This window comes from Macrosteles quadrilineatus, unplaced genomic scaffold, assembly GCF_028750875.1.
Source record: "Macrosteles quadrilineatus isolate MER2022 unplaced genomic scaffold, UCM_ALF_1.0 Scaffold_2__2_contigs__length_208266976, whole genome shotgun sequence".
In the NCBI taxonomy this organism is placed as follows: Eukaryota; Metazoa; Arthropoda; class Insecta; order Hemiptera; family Cicadellidae; genus Macrosteles; species Macrosteles quadrilineatus.
Window position 1 is genome coordinate 122,928,196 of NW_026542595.1, and position 24,212 is coordinate 122,952,407.

The 24,212-nt window shown below is 34.2% G+C and overlaps 1 protein-coding gene across 1 annotated transcript; it reads right to left on the bottom strand.

Annotated features, from left to right (window-relative positions):
* Nucleotides 1-9,135: 9,135 nt before the first annotated feature.
* Nucleotides 9,136-23,902, bottom strand: LOC128988170 (potassium channel subfamily K member 13-like). The gene is made up of 6 exons (XM_054409405.1): nt 23,579-23,902; nt 17,331-17,497; nt 15,638-15,824; nt 14,929-15,223; nt 13,130-13,271; nt 9,136-11,821 (listed from the first exon to the last, which is right to left on the bottom strand). The coding sequence occupies exons 1-6, from the start codon at nt 23,895-23,897 to the stop codon at nt 11,663-11,665; spliced, it is 1,269 nt and encodes a 422-aa protein (XP_054265380.1). The 5' UTR covers nt 23,898-23,902; the 3' UTR covers nt 9,136-11,662.
* Between the last annotated feature and the right edge of the window lie 310 nt (nt 23,903-24,212).

Here is a 24,212-nt window from a genome sequence, read left to right on the forward strand (position 1 = left end):
GATATTAAACTTATAAAACTACTGTGACTTCTGCATCGTTACTAGGAAAGGTTGGTTTAGTTTAAATAATTACACTGCTTTTTGTCTAGTTTAGTTGATATACAAATTTTCTATTTGTATAGGCTGGTATCTTGGCCTTAGTAATAAGTGTTATTCTAATATTTTAGTATTATTGATTTACTATTAAATCTTTGAAAGGCTTCGTAGTATTTTTTAAATGGTTTACTTTTAGTTTGTTAGGATATTAACTCACTTTACTTACGTACTAAGGTACATATTACTATTTTAAAACTGGGCCTTCAATATATTGTAGTCAACTATATATTATAGACAGGTGTGCCTATAGGGATTAAACTAATTGCGTTCGTTTGAATATTGTATTAAGGAGTATCACATTTTCGAGGATACATTATTTTGATCAGACTCTCTCTTCTTGAAAATACCCCTATAGTTATTAGTCATGACTAATCTCTATGGCTAAACCTTCATAGACAGTATATGTTAGTCAAGTTAGGTTAAGTATTAGAGGTGGCCGGAATCAACAGAAGTACTGTATCAGGTGGGTAGGGGATAATATATTACTTTTTCCACTTATGTTAACATTTATTAACCATAATTAATTGTTCTGGAAAGTCTCTCAATACAAGGTTCTTATTTAATTATAGCAGCACAAAATGTTTACATCCGGAGTATTTTTTTATCTTTGGGAGTAGCACAAGAATATCTTTTGGGGAGCAGCAGAACTATTATGCCCTGCATGTGCTTTTTTATATTTAAATATAAAATAATCTTATCGATTGGAAGAGTGTTATGTAAAATTCTTAAAAAGCTGGGAAGTCTTTGGAAAGTACTATGTGTAATGACTAGTACCCCCTTCCACAGCGGGTATCGTGCTTTGTGGCTTTGTTTACTTTATAAACTGACAATAGAAGGGGTAAATATTGTAGAAATGATTCCGCCCACCTCTACCATATTTTTCCCGTGTGGAGTTGCTAGTCTCCTATCGGGCGCCTCCCCAGGTGGCGGATAGGGGAAGGCTCGTCAGACATGGCGGGTACTGGGAATGGACCCCCAGGGTGGACCAAAACTAGCACAGTGTAGATCGTGTCAATTACATTGGCCAGTGGGCTGCGTGTGTGCGAAATAACACTTCTTCCACCGTCGCTTTTTGTTATTTTGCAAAACCTTCTCATCAATTGATTACATATAAATGAATGTACACTAGCGTATAGTGAGATTCTCAATATTGTTGGAAACCTTTCCATCATTCAACCCACACACGCCATCCTAATTGACACGATCTATACAATTTTGTTTCAATTTTAAACTCATGGTACCAAACCCTATAACAGGTCCGTGAAGTTGGCGTACCCATATTAGCGTATCCACTTTTGATCATACCAATCGTTAGTTCATCGTTAGTTCTCGATAGTTCCCAAATTTTTTCGTTAGTTCTCAAAAAATAAAAAAGTTATAGCCGATTATAAGTGGGTACGCTAACTTCACACTTCCGGGTTCTAGCACGCGCCGTTTTCTGAGGAGAAATGTTTACATCTATATACCAATCGTTAGTTCTTCGTTAGTCCTCGATAGTTCCCAAATTTTTTCGTTAGTTCTCAAAAAAAAAAAAGTTATGAGGCATACAAAGTGGGTACGCTAACTTCACAATTGTACAATTTCCAGCGGGAACAGTTTTTTTACTATAAATGCCTATATCTATATACCAATCGTTAGTTCTTCGTTAGTTCTCGATAGTTCTCCAAAATTAACGTTAGTTCTCAAAAAATAAAAAAGTTACGAAGCATAAAAAGTGGGTACGCCAACTTCACAGTTATAGAATTTCCAGCGGGCACAGTTTTTTTTACTATAAATGACTATATATCTATATACCAATCGTTAGTTCTTCGTTAGTTCTCGATAGTTCTCCAATATTTACGTTAGTTCTCAAAAAATAAAAAAGTTAAGAGGCATACAAAGTGGGTACGCCAACTTCACAATTATAGAATTTCCAGCGGGCACAGTTTTTTTACTATAAATACCTATATCTATATACCAATCGTTAGTTCTTCGTTAGTTCTCGATAGTTCTCCAATATTAACGTTAGTTCTCAAAAAATAAAAAAGTGAAGAGGCATACAAAGTGGGTACGCTAACTTCACAATTGTACAATTTCCAGCGGGAACAGTTTTTTTACTATAAATGCCTATATCTATATACCAATCGTTAGTTCTTCGTTAGTTCTCGATAGTTCTCCAAAATTAACGTTAGTTCTCAAAAAATAAAAAAGTTACGAAGCATAAAAAGTGGGTACGCCAACTTCACAGTTATAGAATTTCCAGCAGGCACAGTTTTTTTACTATAAATGACTATATCTATATACCAATCGTTAGTTCTTCGTTAGTTCTCGATAGTTCTCCAATATTTACGTTAGTTCTCAAAAAATAAAAAGTTAAGAGGCATACAAAGTGGGTACGCCAACTTCACAATTATAGAATTTCCAGCGGGCACAGTTTTTTTACTATAAATACCTATATCTATATACCAATCGTTAGTTCTTCGTTAGTTCTCGATAGTTCTCCAATATTTACGTTAGTTCTCAAAAAATAAAAAAGTTAAGAGGCATACAAAGTGGGTACGCCAACTTCACAATTATAGAATTTCCAGCGGGCACAGTTTTTTTACTATAAATACCTATATCTATATACCAATCGTTAGTTCTTCGTTAGTTCTCGATAGTTCTCCAATATTAACGTTAGTTCTCAAAAAATAAAAAAGTTAAGAGGCATACAAAGTGGGTATGCTAACTTCACAATTGTACAATTTCCAGCGGGAACAGTTTTTTTACTATAAATGCCTATATCTATATATCAATCGTTAGTTCTTCGTTAGTTCTCGATAGTTCTGTAATATTTACGTTAGTTCTCAAAAAAATAAAAAAGTTACGAGGCGTACAAAGTGAGTACGCTGACTTCAAATTTATAAAATTTCCTGCGGGCACCGTTTTCTGACTAAAAACGCTTATATCTATTTATTAATCTTTAGTTCTTCGTTATGTCGTGTTAGTTCCCCAATATTATTACTAGTTCTTAAAAAATAAAAAGGCAATAAGGTCTTAAACGTGGTTATGCCAACCTCAAACCCAAATCATTCCTAGCGTGCACCCTTGTCTGACTAAAAGTGCCTATATCTTAATATTAATCGTAAGATGGGCTCACTCATTTATTTTGTTAGTTCTAAAAAAATTAAATAAATATACGTATAGCCAATAATCAATAGATTAACTTATTTAATGCTTCTGATTTCCAGCGCGCACCTTCATTCAACGAAAAATGCTTACAGTATACTACTATACAACTAAATAAATATTGTCTCGACCCCGCCATACCCAATACGCCATGCTAGTAATGTGTTGTACACATTTATTCCATCCACTACTCCAGTCTCCAGTTTGTTCAAGTCCGTATGACCTTCCAGTCTCGATCCGTGCAACTGTCACTCGTAACGAAAGAAAAAGAAGAAAAAAATTCTAATTGTAATTGTAAATTACTGTAATAGTTTACGTACATACTGTACATTTTATGTACCTGACGCATGAATGTTCTCTAGGAATATTTCAATAAAGATTTTGTCTATTGTCTATTGTCTATTGTCTAACGTGTTACGTTTAATGATGTAATTTTATAATACTAATACCGAACACAAACAAATACAAACAATACAAACGATTAGTTTAATTAACCAAACAGAAGTTCTTTGATCGTACATATTTTATCTGCTTAATCCAATTCAAATAATCACTGCTTATAAATTACTTTATACCATTTTACTTAGCAGACTCTGGTTTTCATTTTGATGGATAGTTTATTTTGTTTCCATGATAGACTTTTTATAAAATGCACTTTTTTACACAACTAAGTAGGTATAAATATGATTTCATTGCTTATCTAAAACCAATTTTTGGAAGCGTTGTCTTTTTTGGATGTTCTAATTAACTGAACATATTCAACTGTTAATCATTTTGATAACGTAATCAAAATTATCACTCCTAAAAAATAATCTAACCGAGTGACACCTGCAACTACTATTGCGAATATCACAGATAAGCGCTATCCTGGAACTGATAAGCAATCCTTTCTCTTCGAGAGAATCATAATGTGATAGTTATTCTAATGTCAGTGTTACTTTGATTTTCATTGTGTGAAGATGAATCAAATTACAATGCATGGAACTAAAAATTGGTATATAGATTTAAGCGTTTTTAGTCGGAAAACGGTGCCCGCTGGAAATGTTATAATTTTGAAGTCAGCGTACTCACTTTGTATGCCTCGTAACTTTTTTATTTTTTTTTTAGAACTAACGTAAATATTGGAGAAATATCGAGAACTAACAAAGAACTAACGATTGGTATATAAATGTAAGCATTTTTATTTAAAAAAAACTGTGCCCCCTGGAAATTCTATAATTGTGAAGTTGGCGTACCCAATTTTTATGCTTCGTAACTTTTTAATTTTTTGAGAACTAACGCAAATATTGGAGAACTATCGAGAACTAACGAAGAACTAACGATTGGTATATAAATATAAGCATTTTTATTTAGAAAACTGTGCCCGGTGGAAATTCTATAATTGTGAAGTTGGCGTACCCAATTTTTATGCTTCGTAACTTTTTCATTTTTTGAGAACTAACGTAAATATTGGAGAACTATCGAGAACTAACGATTGGTATATACAGGGTGATCAACTCAAGGAGGCCACCATTGGGATATCGGAAACGGTAAGAATTAGAGAAAACTTTAAATGGGGGACATTCCTTTATTTTTTGTGGCAGTTAAAAATATGATTTTAGTTTTTTGAAATTCAGCCGCCATTTTCCAAAATGGTGGCCAACTTTGAAATTTCTTATGGAACACCCTATATTGTATCATGTTTTCGGATAGAACAGGCAATTTAAAAACTTTTTTATTCATGACATTTTTTCGATAAACCCACTCGTTTAGGAGTTACAGCCTATGGAAAAATGACTTCCGGTGTACATTTTACATCATGTAGCTCCTAAACAAGTAGGTTTATAGCGAAAATGCGAAAAGTAAATGAGTCAAATAAGTCTTAAAATTGCATCCACATTCCAAAAAGACCAAAAAATACACAGTTTTCCACTTTTTAAGTTTGCCGCCATTTTGGAAAATGGCCGCCATTTTTGAAATAAAAGAATTAATAGTTTTTAACGAATTTTTTGGTCTTTTTGGAATGTAGATGCAATTTTAAGACTTATTTGACTCATTTACTTTTCGCATTTACGCTATAAACCTACTTGTTTAGGAGCTACATGATGTAAAATGTACACCGGAAGTCATTTTTTCATAGGCTGTAACTCCTAAACGAGTGGGTTTATCGAAAAAATGTCATGAATAAAAAAGTTTTTAAATTGCCTGTTCTATCCGAAAACATGATACAATATAGGGTGTTCCATAAGAAATTTCAAAGTTGGCCACCATTTTGGAAAATGGCGGCTGAATTTCAAAAAACTAAAATCATATTTTTAACTGCCACAAAAAATAAAGGAATGTCCCCCATTTAAAGTTTTCTCTAATTCTTACCGTTTCCGATATCCCAATGGTGGCCTCCTTGAGTTGATCACCCTGTAGATATAGGCATTTATAGTAAAAAAAAATGTTCCCGCTGGAAATTGTACAATTGTGAAGTTAGCGTACCCACTTTGTATGCCTCTAAACTTTTTTATTTTTTGAGAACTAACGTAAATATTGGAGAACTATCGAGAACTAACGAAGAACTAACGATTGGTATATAGATATAGGCATTTATAGTAAAAAAACTGTGCCCGCTGGAAATTCTATAACTGTGAAGTTGGCGTACCCACTTTTTATGCTTTGTAACTTTTTTATTTTTTGAGAACTAACGTTAATTTTGGAGAACTATCGAGAACTAACGAAGAACTAACGATTGGTATATAGATATAGGCATTTATAGTAAAAAAACTGTTCCCGCTGGAAATTGTACAATTGTGAAGTTAGCGTACCCACTTTGTATGCCTCTTAACTTTTTTATTTTTTTGAGAACTAACGTAAATATTAGAGAACTATCGAGAACTAACGAAGAACTAACAATTGGTATATAGATATAGGTATTTATAGTAAAAAAACTGTGCCCGCTGGAAATTCTATAATTGTGAAGTTGGCGTACCCACTTTGTATGCCTCTTAACTTTTTTATTTTTTGAGAACTAACGTAAATATTGGAGAACTATCGAGAACTAACGAAGAACTAACGATTGGTATATAGACATAGGCATTTATAGTAAAAAAACTGTGCCCGCTGGAAATTCTATAACTGTGAAGTTGGCGTACCCACTTTTTATGCTTCGTAACTTTTTTATTTTTTGAGAACTAACGTTAATTTTGGAGAACTATCGAGAACTAACGAAGAACTAACGATTGGTATATAGATATAGGCATTTATAGTAAAAAAACTGTTCCCGCTGGAAATTGTACAATTTTGAAGTTAGCGTACCCACTTTGTATGCCTCATAACTTTTTTATTTTTTGAGAACTAACGAAAAAATTTGGGAACTATCGAGGACTAACGAAGAACTAACGATTGGTATATAGATGTAAACATTTCTCCTCAGAAAACGGCGCGTGCTAGAACCCGGAAGTGTGAAGTTAGCGTACCCACTTATAATCGGCTATAACTTTTTTATTTTTTGAGAACTAACGAAAAAATTTGGGAACTATCGAGAACTAAAGATGAACTAACGATTGGTATGATCAAAAATGGATACGCTAATATGGGTACGCCAACTTCACGGACCTAAACATAACAGGAATATTTTTTAAACATTTATTTACTTAGTTTCGTTGTAAGTTTATTTATTGTCTTAGTAAAGCCGTAATGAGCAAATTGGTCGGTAGCCGACTCAGAAGAATATATACATGGTATAAACTAAGTAATTTTATAATATAATCTCACAACGCATGTTAACTTGCATTTTATTTATACAGGGTGATTGATATAAGTGTACCAGCTGTTTTATTCGAAATTATAAGAGATATGAAAACATTTTAAAATGTAGCTTGGATGTTGTAAGCTTTGGTTTTTTATAAAAAAAATGTTGGTCAGGTTGAATAATAATTTAAGCCGCCATTTTTCCAATATGGCTGCCAACTTAGATTTTTCTTTTTGAAGCCCTTTATTTTATGATTTTTTTTTGTAAATGCCATTTAAAAACGTTTCAGCGAATTTCCCATACAAGAATAAGTAAACTGTTGTAGTTTGCTTGTTTATGAAAATATTTTGATCAAATTTGGAAAATGCATTAATTTATTTCTAAACTAATTACATTTTACAAAAAAACACTTTTACGCTCCCTGTTGCAGCAAACCTAAGTACTCGTTAAACTAATTATATTTAAATAGGGGAAAAATGTGATATTTTTAAGGAGATATTTTAGTGTAAATCCAGTCAAGCAAATTAAATTCGCTTAGACTGCAGGTTTTCTGAGGCGGGGGTATTAAGGGTTATAAGACGTTTCTATTATTTACTTTCCATAAAATAATTACCACATGCGTAGATAGGGCTCATACACGACAACCGAGAACAGTTTTTTTATAGTTCAAATTTATAAGCTAATATAAGAGGTAACCCAAAATAAACCCATTCGTTTATAAATCAATTACGAACGTGAAAGTAACTAAGAGATCAATATTTGAAACAGTTGCATTTTATTCTTGCTACGTGAAAGCAACTTAAGTACATTTATTTTCGAAAATAATTTGAACATACTTTTTTCGAATTGACATTGGCTAATGCTCTTTTTATGTATTAACATTGTACCTTGTGTTAACATTGGGTAGGAAACATCTACCCAATTATTCCTAGTTAATGGTTTTGTTGCATAGAAAGTTTATATTTACTGTGCCTCCTATTTTCTACTACGATTAAATCGTCGTCGTAAATCTGTCTAACACGTTATATTAGTTTCCATATAATAAGTGAAATGGCATTTGCTCCAACTATGTATGTAATATAATGGACTATATAATATAATCCATTTATAAATTTTACCTCTAAATGTTTTCCACTATCAAGAATGTTTGTTTTATCACAACAATGTTAATCTATTTGTTTTCCGACAGACCAGTGTTAACAGTAGGAGTATGCGACACAGTTGAGTAAGGTCCAAATCTCGATGGTTTATGGCTGCCCTTGGCGAGGCCTTTAGTAACGTCTTAACTCTTGGGTGAGGCTGAAAATTCACAAACCAAGGCTATAAGCATCTCTTTTCCTCTTTGTGACTCTTTTTCCAATGTGTGTTTATATTTGAAGACTTATTGATTAAATTTCCTTCTCTCTGCTGATTGGTTTGATAAACTAATTTGTATAAGGGACAAAAAACAATAACTTCATGCTTACTATTTGGGTTTTGAAAATATTATTTCCCCGAAAGTACAAAAATACGTCAAATAACGCTTGTAATCATACATTTACACTAATACTGTTTACTCACAAGAGGGTAATACATATAAAAGATTACATATAAAAAGATTATTGGTGATTGATTTCGATTGGGCACTCCAATCATCATCAGACCGCCAATAGGCGAATTTATTTACCGTCTTGTGAGTAACAGGTTGTAAATATATTATTGCAAGTGCATTTGACGTATTTTTGTACTTTCAGGTAATTTAATAATACTGATGAGGTTATTTAACTATACTTTAGCACTTATAACACATAATGTAGATATGAAAGATATACCATACAGAAAAAGAATGGTTCGATTGTAGGAAAATACGTACATCTTCTATGATATTCAATGTAATTTAAATCTGACTTTAGGATCAATGTTTTCAAAAAATATACAAAGTAGCCTAAATATTTAGGGCCATAATCATTAAATGGTGTAAAGCTGAACAAAATCAGTATTCGCTCATCTAAATCATACTCATAAAAATACTAACATGAAGTGGATTATACTACTAACTAAACCAAAAGTTATTTCGTACAAAAACTAAAACTGCATAGAGTCTTATATATTGCGAGTTTATATAGTGGCTCCTTATAATCTAGCGAGTTTTCCATTTGGTTTACAATTGAAGAAGGTAATAAAACACCCCATCGTACTACTTAGAGATTTTTATTTCGAATAAATAAAATATAACATGTTTCGCAACCGAGGTTTAGTTAAATTATCTAACTGAAACAAATTTACATGTGAGCATTACGAAAATATAATTTTTAAGTTTCGTTAGCTTACTAAGTCTTAATAGTTTTTTAGGCTGAGAAACTATAAAAAAATATAATTATATGAGTTATTTTCGTATTTTACAACAGACTAATAAGCATTTTCTAAAAATATATTACTATAGTTAATACTCTTAATACTCTTACGTACTAAATGTTTTGAAGCAATCAACAACTTTCTATAAACTACGAAGTTATAAATTTATTTAGCTAAGGGAGTTGTCGTATTTATTTTACTATTATAAGATATAGTTTTCATCTAAGTTTGGATTGTTAACATTAAATTCTCTGAAGTTTGTTTATTTTTTGAGTTTTAATGCTTATAAAAGGGAAATTGCTGGATAATACAAATTCAAGTCAATACAAAAAAAGGGTTTTCATTATTTTAACCTGTATCAACTTATTTTTTTTTAATTTTTACTGTTAAAACTAATAAGCATTTATCATTTTTTTTTATACTCATAGTTCACTGAAAATCTTGTCATATTCTTTCTACAATGTCAGAAGTATTTGTAAAGAGAAAACCTTCATGATACACGATGAACAAGGTTACTCTTTGGAATGAATGAACGATTTCTTCCACAAACTTTGTTACATGGTAAACATTTTTGTAATTTTTACAATTCTATGTGCAAAGAAATTTTACCTATTTTTTACCCCTTTAAGTAATTCAAGTAAATCACTCAGCTAATAAGTATGAAAGAGCTAACCATCTCTCGTTTTATCTTTAGTAGAGAGAGGTCAATAAAATATACATTAAAGTTTAACTTCCTATATTAACTATATTCAAAATCGGTTCGTCAATTTATAAGCAAACTTTGCATTGAATATACAGTAATAAGAGAGTCAGTCATACATTCTGTATGACAACAACAAAAAAACAACAAAACTTCATACCCATAAAAGTTTGGAAATTGGTTCACAGAAACGAGATAGATATATTTTTTAAGCTCCTCATACGATGGTAAAATTGAAAGAAATTATATCTCCAAGTGTTTTAGAATTAATTTCTTTGTTTCATATAGTAGGAGAATTTAGGGAGTTATGCAAATTACATGCAAAAATCATTTATGTACGAGCGGTGTTACGTTTATCGCTGTAAAAAATCATCCTCTATAAAAATTTACTTTCAAAACTTAGGCATACGTTTCTTTCATGTTTTTTATTGAAGATATCGCAATCCCTCAAACTAAGCAGCCGGCTATGATTGAGAAGGCCAAAAAGCTAATCTCGACAGGTGTAGAGGGGTGGTGCAATAAGAAGTCAGTAATTGCCTTGAGCTCAGCGTCACAAACTACTTCAGCCTACTAATTACCTCGCTTTACGTGTATGCTTTTTTATCCATCTAAAGCTTGTCAACTTGGATTTACACTTGTATTTTTACTTATTAATGCATTTTCTATATCATTTAATTTTATGATAAAGGGGTTCCTAGCTAGATAATCTTACTAATATTATAAATGTGAATTTTTGTAAGTTTGTTTGTTTGAAGTTCAATCACGCATTAACTACTGGTTGGGTTGGGCTGAAATTTGGCATTATGGCTCATATTCTCGATTAACATACAAGCCTGTTCTTATCTCAAAATGCTGTGTTCTATGTTGTTTATGTAGAAATAAAATACAGTAGTGTTTAACTTCATTGTATTATCTCATTTGTTTTCAATCGCTATAGTCAGTTAAATACTGTGTAAATAAATAGTAGATTTTTTTATGGGAAAAGGGTTGTGTAAACAAGCTTAATTTCTTCAAAATAGTATGGTTAAATTTTAAAATATTTCAACACACAGTTAAAAGCTCCCTTGAGCCACCATGTTGTGAAAACATGTTCATTGTGAGCTACTGTCTATCTAATATAGTCTGTAAGATGGGACATGTCTCCTAACCCTCCATTTACATGGAAACTGGTCAATGGTATGAGGCCCGGGCCAGTCCCAGGATGGTCCCAGATAGACGGAGTTTAATGGGACAGGATCTATCATACAGACTATAACTATTACTTGCTTTCAGTATATTTTTCATGTTTTGACCACGACACAGTTCTCTGTATGAATTTTCTTTTGCGATTCCCCCTGCTATGGCCGGACTTATGTTTAAGGTACTTTCTTAAAGATTTTTATATCTTCAAAACGATTCTTAAGTATTTTTACAACTGTAATGGAAATGTCTGTAAACAACCGACTATCACCCAAAATTAACTTTAAGTCCAGAATATTTTTGCAGCAAAATATTTCCTTACCTTACCCAATTTACTTATAAAATCTGTCATCTCTATTTACTGTATACCCAATACAAATCGTTTACATTGCACTATAAGTTCCTTAAGTCACCCTCCACTGTCAAAGCACATAACAGTCCTAGCCTAATCACAGCCTGATGTCGCCCTATCAGCTGGGGTCCGCCTGCTACCGCGCGGACGAGGTGTCGCCCAGTTTCTGGGTGACGATGGCCAAAGGACCCACAGATCCCGGGGTGAACTTCCCCGTGGACTTGTTGTCCTCGGTGTAACCCCGCTGCATCATCGCTGTCTCGTACAGCTGTTTCTGCATCACTGCCAGAGATACCTGCGAGAAGCACAGAGATTATGAGATGAAACTTCGATTTATACGACGAAAATATCCCAAATGGTAAAACACAGTGTCATTAAAGCAACAGTCATAAACACATCTACTATAGTCCGTTCACAAAATTTATGTGATTTTAAGGAAAGTTAACTCCACCAATTTTATTGCTTTATGTATGTTGCAGCTGATCGACGTTTTGGAAACATCAGCTGTTGAGCTGTTGTTTTAAGTGGAAATGGTAAGAAGAAATCTACCATTTCCACTCCTCAAAATAGCTTTTTTTGCTGAGTGTAATAAAATGATAGTTTCTAAACAACTTGTTTGTACAATATACATGATCGGTTTATGATTTTAAGCTGGAAATATTTCTCAAGTTTAAAATGGGAACTGGTTTGTTCTCATCCAACATTTACCTACTTTTAAACAGTATTAATGACGAATTAATTGTCAAAAATATTACTATAATAAAACACGTCTTCCAACCCTTTTTTAATATATCCTGTCCGACATACCTATAGGCTACATTTATAAATATGGAAGTGCCCCTGAACACCAGGTAAATTACATATATTTCAGGGGCACTTCCATTTTGCCAAGTAATATGATAAGAGGGTACTTTCCTGTTAAAGGGAACATTAATTATTATCGATGATTTTTTTCTCGATATATCGATATTAACAAATTGAAACATATCAGCTGACAATGACGAAAAATATTGTTCAGTATCAACAAACATTAATGAAATGAAACTGTTCTAAAATAAATAACCTAACATAACTAACCAAACTTGCTGTAACATTCAAAAATTCCGCGTTTAAAACTTGGCTTTTATATTCAAAACCAAAGGGAATTTTTAAATGGTACAGCAAGTATGGTTGGTTATGTTTGGTTAGCTTAGAACAGTTTCATTTCTTGTGTTCAATTTGTAATGGATCGGAAAACAAAAACATCGATATATCGAGAAAAAAATCATCGATAATAATGAATGTTCCCTTTAACAGGAAAGTACCGATAAGAGCATATACTGCTGACATTCACAAAGCGGTAAATTCGAAGAAAGTCATAATGAAGATTTATTTTGACTTACCTGTCATAGTTTAGCATAATATTTGGACACATTCAGGTCAGGTGATTAAGGCCAGTCTTACTTATCAAAATCAGTCGTTATTATATTACCTTGTCTATACATTTGCCTTCCAATGAATATCTGTATTACATAATTAAATCTCAATGGAACAGCGCAAATATGGAAACAGCTGATTGCAAATGTTTTTTATTCTCTAGGAAATCCTGTGACACCCATGTTACCTTGTTGGACGTGAGGAAGTCCTTCATAGAGATGAGTTCCCCAGACAGTCTCCGACCCCGAGAGTCAACTCCCGCCTCAGAGTCGTATCCTGCAGAGTCGGTCTCCGCCACTACGTCACACATCGGCGTGCTGCGCTTCGTCCTGGGGACACAACCAATACATGGTGGAAGGAAAAAAGATAGGTGTGCTATTCCCACATATTCTGACGTCACTCGGATTGCAAACAAAAGATCATCTGATTGTAACTGTCAAATTAGTATGTATTTGTTTTTATTTGGTTGTTATTGTTTTTATAATAATAAAAACAATAACAACCAAATCAAAACAAATACATAAATACTAATTTGACAGTTACAATCAGGTGATCTTTTGTTTGCAATCCGAGTGACGTCAGAATATGTGGGAATAGCACACCTATGTTTTTTCCTTCCACCATGCAACCAATAAGTGAAGTATACCTAATAATTGTTAGAAGTTCTCTGAATACTATGTACTGCCTGCCTTTTGTACGTAAATCATATGTTTTATTATATTGTTAATACTCTATTTACATTTTTTGTTTACAATTTGTCAGTTCTTTGAAAATCATGCTAATTAAACAATCTCTTGAATTTTATCTTTTTTATTGTATCAATATTACTATCTATCATTAACAATAATATGTCATCCCTATGATTATCAGTGCCTGGTGTTGCTACGGAATACATCACTGTTCAGAAATAAAAATGCACAGCCAGTTAGTTCTCCGTTGTATGTGTACGGCCCTGCACAATTCTAAAATAATGTGCACAACCAGGTACTCCTCAGAAATAATGTGTACGGCCAAAAACCACTCAGAAATTATAGACATAGCCAAACGCTGCTCCGAAATTATGTCTGCTATTGTTTTTCTTAAATGTTGAATAGTTCTTCTATATAAGGATCTTGATTATTTATTCCTCACTTGAACGAAAACTTAATGAGATAAACAACAAACCTTTACTCACTTTCACTGAACATATTCGTTCTTTTTTGTTAACCTTGACTTTAAAAATCAGGAAAATATATACATGACACTAATGGTTTTTAGACAATATTAACAAAATTGAAAGTATAAAAACAATTGAATGCATCAAATCACATTTCAATATTTGTAGACAGTTAGTTTTAGGATATTTAACATTGCATTCGTTGGTAGTGACTTTGGAAAAGAACTTGATGTAATTATTTATAAAATTTACGACTTTCAAAAACATGGTTCGTAGACCACCTTTATGTTCTGAAGATACTGAAGGTAGGCGTATATAAAAGAAAGTGCTGCCGTTTCAATGATGCACGTTAAATCTTCTGAACGACCAGCCCATCAATAATAAGTTGTGGACAATGCTTTCAAAAGATACAATCCAACCTGTAAAGATATATCGTTTTGTTTTACACATAAATTTCACATATCTTCGTGTTTACCTGCTTCTATATCAGTCACTTAAAATATCAGTAAAGATTTTAACGTTTCTTCTTTCGAGTGCGGAAGTTTGTGTAAGAGTGATAGAACCTTTAACTCCTGCATTACATTCCTAAATGCTAACTACTAGGCTACCTATCAACACACGCAGTGTTATAACGATTGTGTTCATCTAATTTTTTAAAGCACAAGCCAAGTCATCCTAGAAGGGCCAGTTCCAGGTAGACTAAGGTTCAGGAGACAGCTTCAATCTTATAATATACTATAATCAATTTCCTAGGCTTTTGATCCTGCTATCAAGAGCTTCCAGGGATACGTCAAGAAGACCCGTTAAACATCCTTTTACTAGACCTTTACCTAGTAGACTTCCTGAGACTCCTCGGGTACGTGATGCTCGACCTCCTTCTCTGCTGCAGTCTCAGCGAATGTCTCCTCAGCATCCTACCAGCCTTGCCTTGACGGTCGCAGCACTGACAGTCCAGGTGGAGGATCACCCAGTTCAATGCTTGCTTCACCACAATACTTGTCACGTTGAACAGCGAGTAGATGCAGCAGCAGCCTAACACTATCAGAATGAAGTTGGCGACCCGGTACAACTCCGGGTACGGGTACTGACGTTGAGGGCCCTGAGTGGACACGTAGTCTCCGAAACCTGGAAATGCATTTTAGGTTAGAGCAAAGCATATTTCACCTAATCTATACAATTAATGCAATAAGAGTATTGTACGTCCCTCTGTAACGTCCCTTTTCACTCATCTTACTTGACCGACTTTTACGGTTAAGGTGTCATTATTTTAAAGCTATCTAGTGAAGGGAGGAATGGAAACTAAAATATATTTTTCATTAGGGTTTTGCCCTTTCCTTGCATTTTATCTGGTTCAATAGTTTAAAGATCTAGTTCTGCTGATTAGTTTTTTCAACAAAGGGTTTGAATGTGAACTGTACGTTAACAGCTGATCTTTCAGTTGAATGTTTAACCAGATTCAGATGATAAACAAGAAGTGAAACAATTTGTAGCAGTTATCGTGGCAAAATAACAACAATAGGAGAATATGACAAATATTACCTATCGTAGCGAAAGAAACGAAGCAAAAATAAATGGATTCGAAGAATGTCCAGTTCTCCAGCGGGCAGTAGAGAGCTGAAGCACATCCAGCGACGACCACTGAGGCTACGACTAGACACAACATTACCCAGTATACACTGGGCTTCCACTCGTCTAGACTGTCGTCCTCGTCAACATCCTGACCTTCCTATAGGACAAAACAAGGATAATACAGTAGAGAGCTGAAGCACATCCAGCGACGACCACTGAGGCTACGACCAGACACAACATTACCCAGTATACACTGGGCTTCCACTCGTCTAGACTGTCGTCCTCGTCAACATCCTGACCTTCCTATAGGACAAAACAAGGATAATACAGTAGAGAGCTGAAGCACATCCAGCGACGACCACTGAGGCTACGACCAGACACAACATTACCCAGTATACACTCGGCTTCCACTCGTCTAGACTGTCGTCCTCGTCAACATCCTGACCTTCCTATAGGACAAAACAAGGATAATACAGTAGAGAGCTGAAGCACATCCAGCGACGACCACTGAGGCTACGACCAGACACAACATTACCCAGTATACACTGGGCTTCCACTCGTCTAGACTGTCGTCCTCGTCAACATCCTGACCTTCCTATAGGACAAAACAAGGATAATACAGTAGAGAGCTGAAGCACATCCAGCGACGACCACTGAGGCTACGACCAGACACAACATTACCCAGTATACACTCGGCTTCCACTCGTCTAGACTGTCGTCCTCGTCAACATCCTGACCTTCCTGTAGGACAAAACAAGTTGAATATGATTGCAAGATAAGTGTATGCTGAGTGAGATGATCTTTGTACCTTTGTTACGGAATGAGATCAGCTCTTTATTCAGCACGGACCACTTATGAAAAGCATAATGGTCAAATAAAACAGAGGTGGTTACATGTTGGAACCTTAAAAACTAACCAACTTTTTTCTGGATCGAATTGGCAACCTTTTAACTGTCAGCTAATTCTATAACCGCTCAGCTATCTATACCCTTAGCAGCATTGAAGTGCCTCTGAACACATGCATTTTACCTGGCGATCATAATATATGTTCATATGTTCGATGAACATATATGTTATGAACATATATACAGGGACACTCCCACATTGCTAAGGTATACCAATGTTAAGTAAGAGATTTTATTTTTAAGAAGCAAAATGGATCAATTATTTCGAAGTTACTTCCTAATTCCTTTCTTTCTAGAGGAATTGTGTCAACAGCAGCCAAACTCAAAAGATCAACCCGTGACTCTTTGGGTGCATAGTAGAAAATGAGAGTAAATAAAGGATTAATTAGAACGCCAGATATTAGAAAAGATACTGTATGGAATGGATCATATATACACAAATATGACGCCACTGGCCCAAAAGTCCAGATCCAGTTGTTACTGCTATTAGAAGGAGATTTGGACCAGTCCTAGTTTGTTTATTTTTATTATACATACCTTTCCTCTTCTACTATCCGTGAACGTAGTTTTCTTTGTTTAATTTGATCGATTATGTCTCTGGATCAGAAGGTAGTTTTATGTTTATGGGAGGTTTTGAATGTATTCTACACAGTTATTTTAATGCACCTCCTGTTATTTAATGTGAAGAAATAGAACTATTTAACATTCCTTTAGTTTTGGTGGATTTTTTGGTACAAATGCCTGTGGATTTTTCCTACCTTGCTGAGTTTTCTCAAGTATATGGCTCGTAGGATGTAGGCTAGTAGTGTGATGATCCTCTCCAGGAACAGGTTGAAGAACAAGATGCCGCTGGAACATCCGAGGAAACCGTAAGCTATCACAGCTATACGTCCAGCCACGGTCTGAGGGGTGGTGTTGCCGTATCCTACACAAAGAGCCAATATTAATTCAAATAGTTGTGTTAAGTTGAAGATCCAGTTAATAAGAGTTAGGGGATAGTAAGGAATCAGGGGATAAATATCCCCTAAAAGCCAAAGACACGTTAGGTCAAAATTAACCAATTAGTAATATTTCCCAAACCAATTATGTATATAGAGGGGGAGCAAGCTGGTACAGTGCATTGATATAGTTAATATATCAATGGTCTAGTGGTAGAATGCGGAACTTCGATCTCGGGTGATTCTGCAAAATCACCAATGTATTTTATCTAAGTGATAATGTCACAACTCCTAGGTCAAGCCTGAAGTAATGTGAAAAAGATTATGGGTGAGAGAAAAAAAAACTTATTCGGTTTTCATTAAACTCCTCTAGTTTATAATAAGAAAAAAAATTTTACTCATGAGCCCACAAGTTGGTTAATTCTTAAATGGTTGAAACTAACTGCTACAACAGCAGCCTAATATTTAGGAACTCTAGTAGCCTAAGTATTAAGGAGCTCAAGCAGTTTAATACAAATAGCGTAATCCGGGCATGGAAAACTTGTTTGTTAAGTTAAATAAATAAAAAAAAACACTTTTCCATGTAATGGAGTTAACTATTTTATAACCAATCTTCCAAACGTTTTACATATCATAACCAAGCCCCCTTTTTACAGAATGTGTAAATTAATCAAGCAACCAGCTACAAATAGAAAAGCTCTTGAATTTTTATTATTTTACTTACTGTCACTAAACTACTGAAATTCACGCCAATATTATCACAGAAATCTTAAAAGGAATGTTATAAATGTATGCACTTCGCATATACTTGGGTTTGAGATAAGCTCTTGTAACAAAACGACAGTCGGTGATGTATGCTTTGACATATACATTTGTGACACTTCGATTCAAGCTCGGGTTGACTGACTCTCTCCAACGTAAAACTCTACAGTCTTATGGACGTTTATTGATCCAAGTTAAACAGTTTTTCAAACAAATAATTAATAGTTATTCATTAACCTTAATTTTGAGTTCGTAAATAAAATTGATTGTGTTAGTAATACCTCGGAAAAGTAAACTCTTTGATGTATATTTTATTTAAGTGTATTTTATAAGTCTGTTTCGGAAGTTCAAGATTCATGAACCTCACTTACTATAGTCTGTATGATGGAACCTGTGTCCTGATCCTTTTTGTCTACCAACGACTGGCCCCAGTGTCCAGTTAGACTGAGGGGAGACAGATTCCATCATAAAGAATATCTTCTATAGATCTTATGACATTGTAACTTATTACTAAAAACGCTTGATTTAACTGCAATAAGCTTCGTCATGTTTCTTCATCATTAGGATTTTTTTTAAGATTTAGCATGAGATAAACTTTCGAAAAAAGAATTCGAATATAGGCATTATTTTAAAATCCATTCCCAAGCTGCAGCTTTTGTAAGAAATGCTATTGAATCTTCAATAATCAAACTGGCTATACTTTTATTCCAATGTAGAGGAATTATAGGAATTATAAAATAGGTAAAAATCTCCCTGATATAGGTATAATCTTCTTTTAGGAATAGCTGAAGACAGTTTTAAGGTTAATCCGTTTTAGTAGAAGGATGTTTGATGTTTAGTGATTATTTTTGGAATTTCACTTATAAAAAAAATTAAAGCAAGAAACCTATCTACATATAATTTATACCTATCCTCTAGTACTATTACCACACAGTAAAGCAAAATTCATAAAATTTATCCTAACAGAAAAGCATTTGTTATACATCATCGCACTCGTGTCAAAAAAATGAACCACACATAAACCATATCTTCGGACTTCACAAAAGTAGCCTATATAAAATTCACTTACACTATTTAAAATCTAAAGCAAAACGTACGATTTCGAAATAACAAATCGACTAAATATTTACCTAGTATGTATGATAGTTGAGACGAGGGTTATTTTTATATTTGCTTCAGGGCTGTACAAAGAAGTTGACAACGCGGAGGGACGTCAGCTGTTAAAGTATTCACAAGTCCCTTATTCACCCAGTAAATGAACTGACCACTTGACGTCACCGATCTCAACTTGGCCGTGGATCTCTAGGTTTTCTACTCACCATGGGAATGAAACGGTTATGACGTCATGAATATTGTACGTAAGCGGAGTCTGCTGCACGGCATATGTGATATTTTCACAATTAAATTATTTACCTAACCCGCCATGTTAAACTTCCCTATCCCAAGCGTGATGTATACAACTTCCTTACTTCTCGAGTGATGTAAAGTTGAAAAAAACTCACTCGGTGATGTAATGAAACCCATTTAAATAACATTGAGTGGATAACTTAAAAAATATACCTCTATGGAGCCAACGACGTTCAACGCTAGAAATCAGCTGTGTGTTTGAATTTTATTGTTATGCTTTGAAGAATTTTCCTAACCTAGCTTTTGTTTGTAAATGAAGGTTACTGTTAGAAGATGAGTGAAATTGATAATGAAGTATATTGCTCGTAACCTCCTGAATATTGTCGGGTCAGGTAAAATCTTGTACGTTACACGTTACGCAAGAGCGTGTTTACATCACTTCGGTGAATTATGCAACTCGCCTTCGCTCGTTGCACAACATTCACCTGCGTGATGTAAAAACGCTCTTACTACACTTGTAATGTAAATAGCTATTACCGCTTTAAGTGAAGGAGGTTCCTTATTAATTGAAGGTTCTCCTCAATCAAGAGACATAAGTATACGTTTTTTTATCAGATGTGTGGACGTACAGATTTAGGTGGATTCCGAACCATCAAACCATGATGTAATCGCAATAATAAAACCCATTAGTGATTAGCAAGATTTGAACCTGCAATCCCAGGAAGCGATGTTCTTGCCAATAACCCAAGTGGGTCCCTATTTTCTCAATGTAGTGTATTAGACTTAATGAGCTATACACTTTTTTTGGTATTTTCAAAATATGCAAACATTTGTCAGAGTACAATTTAAATGTCTTTACAAAAAAAAAAGAAAAGAATAATAAAAACACCCTTGCCGCAGCAAAGATGGATACTAAACAAATTTTCAGTTGCCTGATTCAGTTTTCACTAAATCATTTACTAAAAGTTTAATGAGAACTTGGGTGTGTTACCATTGACTATTGGATACTGAAGTTGTATTGATAGCCAAAGGTGCTACTGTAAGAAAAAGAACAAAGTAATTTTGTTGTAAAATTGTATTAACTTGGTATGAAATAAAAATATGTCCAAGTTCATATCACAAACAAGCAAACTTTTAATTCGTAAAGTTTTTTGGGAATCTTAATAAAATACGGCTTGATCGAATTTGATTGGAATTTAGTATTTTTAGGTCCTTTTAACTCTACGAACTTTTAAACGTGTCCTTTTGGCTAAAACAGTGTATTTATTATTTTAAAAAAACTTTCTCCATATACTTTGTATAGGGTATGATTACAATTGTTTATCAAGTACACATCAAGGTGTAAACGCATAGTTAATTAATGCAAGACTTACAGAGTGTGTTAGTTGTAGTTTACAAAACACACAGAGTAAGGAAGTTAATCACCGCATGGTAACAATTTCCCGCGGTAATGAGTGTTTCGACAAGAGCAACCTCATAAAACACTCTTACCTCCACAAAATACAGGGTGTCCCGGAACTCTCTATCAATATTTTAGGGCATTGCTCCTGGGTAAGAAACATAACTAATTATCATATTTAAACTGTCTGGAAGTCCTTAGTTACTCACACAGCCGCAATTTTTTTTTGTTATTAATTTATTTCTAAAGAATGGTTAAACATACGAAATGGAAACTTTGCACAAACATTTATGTGACAACTAGACAAAGCTACCAAAAAATTAGAAAGATTTTTCAAATTCATAAAACAAAATGGTGGCCATTTAAAATGTTTGTAAAATCAATGGTTATTGAGGTATTTAAGAAAGAAAATTTAAAAGGCCGCCATTTTGTTTTATGAATTTGAAAAATCTTCATAATTTTTTTGTAGCTTTGTCTAGTTGTCATAAATGTTTGTGCTAAGTTTCCATTTCGCATGTTTAACCATTCTTTAGAAAAAAGTTAATAACTGAAAAACCAAAATGGCGGCTGTGTGAGTAACTAAGGACTTACGGACAATTTAAATATGATATTTAGGTACGTTTCTTACCCAGAATCAATGACCTAAAATATTGGTAGAGAGTTCCGGGACACCCTGTATATCAAGTTGTTGAAACTGTTCATCATGTGAAATTTAATTGAGACTCAAGTAATTGGGGATTAAAACTTTCTAATTACTTTATTGCTTGTGTTACCCCCCTCCCAAACCCCTGTGTGCATCCCAAAACGTTGTATGGCATAAGTAGTTTCTATTTGAGATTGGGAAATTTCATTATGATGAGTTGTAGACAAACTGTTTGAATATTTAACGAAAATTGTTTGATTTATCATCTCGTGAGGAACTGTTCCTTAAACCCTTCAGTCAAAAAGTTCGCATGACGCGTTTTAAAGATATACAGGTGATTGATGTATTGTAAAATGAGAAAAGGAATGACATGATTATTTGGATTTTTCTAAAGTCAGAAGTTAAAATTGACTATTCTAATTATTTGACCCGTCGTACGTGCAAGATTTGAGTTCTGTCGGTTCAGAAATTTTGTTATCCCTATTTATTATAATTTGTTAGCCCAATCTGAGACAATTGGTTTCATTTTTGTGTCAATTAGTAAGGTAGATATTAATCTTACAAAATCATAGGATGTTTCACAAGACGCCACATTTGGTAACGATGAAGATACAAACATTCTAATCTGAATCCAACTGAAATGTTCGCATCACTAGGAAATATTTTTTTAAAGACTAAATGAAACTCTAAACGTCTTATTAGTGAGTAATGAATACAAATAAGTCAGTTTAATAAGGCCCTTTGTCAAAATGAAAATAAGATAAAGATAGCATTAGAAGCCATTTATTTGTCGCACCATTCCAATCAATCATTGAGTTTTCCAATTTATTTTTCCACTTGAGAGTTGAACTTATCAAGCCGTCAAAGAGTATCATAGCTTGTTTAATTTATAGCTTGTATATTTGTTTTCATTTCATCTCTGAGATTTAAAACTCATATCTCATTTCTGACTTGTATTGGACAAATCAACAGTCATATGAATCAAATGTCATATCTAGAAAAAATAGTTGAACTATCATCCAATTTGAGCTCAACCATTAAAGAAACTATACAAAAATAAAATGAAACTCATTCCATTTCTAGTCTTTCCTTGACACTTGTTTTTATTGAAAAAGGGATGTTTTGTGGTTATTTAACAGTAACCCTTTGTAAACTACTTTGTATTCAAAAACCTACTAAACATCTAAAAACAGTATAGTCCATAAAACGTAATCGACGTCGTGTCGTCGAAAAAAAAACGACACTTAAATTACGTACATAAATTACGATGTAAAAATAAAACAAACAATTTGACGCCGTTGGTTGATGAAATATTCATCTTCCTCACATATCCTTCATTGCCCAGCAGCAATAATTTAAAGGGGTAAAACATACAATTAGTACGTTTTTGTTTAGCAACAGTGTCGTGGGTAGCTATTATTTATCTTAAGTTTATGTAATTTGCCCATAAGTATTGAACAAAAGTGGAAATTATACCAGAAAATTCTAAATTGTTCTTAACAGAAGCTAAACAAAGGTAATCAGGGTGAGGTAAAGCACAAAGTAGATAATTTCTTTAAAGTAAAGTCCATAAGCAAATATGAAATAATAAAAAATAAAAAATAGAGAAAGACAGTCATGACAGCTTTAAGGAAGCATTCAGTTTGAACATTTTGAATAGATCTTTGCTGACGCTTGACATCAACCAAGATGTAAACAACATTCTTTCTAGGACTTATAAAATGAAGAACCCCTAGTTTTATAATTTTATCACTAATACATTGCCACTTCGCTCACCTTGGATTGAACATTTTGAATAGATATTTGCTGACGTTTGACAACATCCAAGATGTCAACAACATTCTTTCTGGGACTTATAAAATGAAGAAACTCCTAATATTAAAATTTAATTACTAAATTATTTGTCACTTTCCTCACCTATTGTTGAAACTATAGTGCTGACAAAATGAAAACTGCCGGCAAAGTCCCATCGTCTGCCCGCACCTCCTCCTGAGGTGACAGTGGAGTGGAGGTCTAGGAGACGGTCTAGGGTGGCGTTGTCAAGGGTAGTGTTGTCTAGAGCAGCACGGACCTGGGCCAACATCTGGGCGTAGTCCCCCGCCACTGCGAGCTCAGTGGAAGACTCCAGCTGTTGGAACAGGAGTGCTCCCATAACCATGTACAGCAGCAGGACGATGGCCAGTAGAACCACTCGTGCATTGTCCTCACTGAGCTGTATGACAGACAACCAACCCATCACCACATAGCTGGACCTCCTGCAACAAACAGACAACACTGTAGAACTATTGTTGGAACAGGAGCGCTCCCATGACCATGTACAGCAGCAGGACGATGGCCAGTAGAACCACTCGTGCATTGTCCTCACTGAGCTGTATGACAGACAACCAACCCATCACCACATAGCTGGACCTCCTGCAACAAACAGACAACACTGTAGAACTATTGTTGGAACAGGAGCGCTCCCATGACCATGTACAGCAGCAGGACGATGGCCAGTAGAACCACTCGTGCATTGTCCCCACTGAGCTGTATGACAGACAACCAACCCATC

Bases quoted from the DNA above. Each gene is read 5' to 3' on its own strand.
- LOC128988170 (XM_054409405.1), bottom strand. From the start codon at position 23,897: ATGGGTTGGTTGTCTGTCATACAGCTCAGTGAGGACAATGCACGAGTG. The intron at 17,498-23,578 runs GTGAGGAAAGTG...CTCTTTGTGTAG, and splicing joins CACTATAGTTTCAACAATAG to GATACGGCAACACCACCCCT. The intron at 15,224-15,637 runs GTAATATTTGTC...ATGCATTTCCAG, and splicing joins CGTTTCTTTCGCTACGATAG to GTTTCGGAGACTACGTGTCC.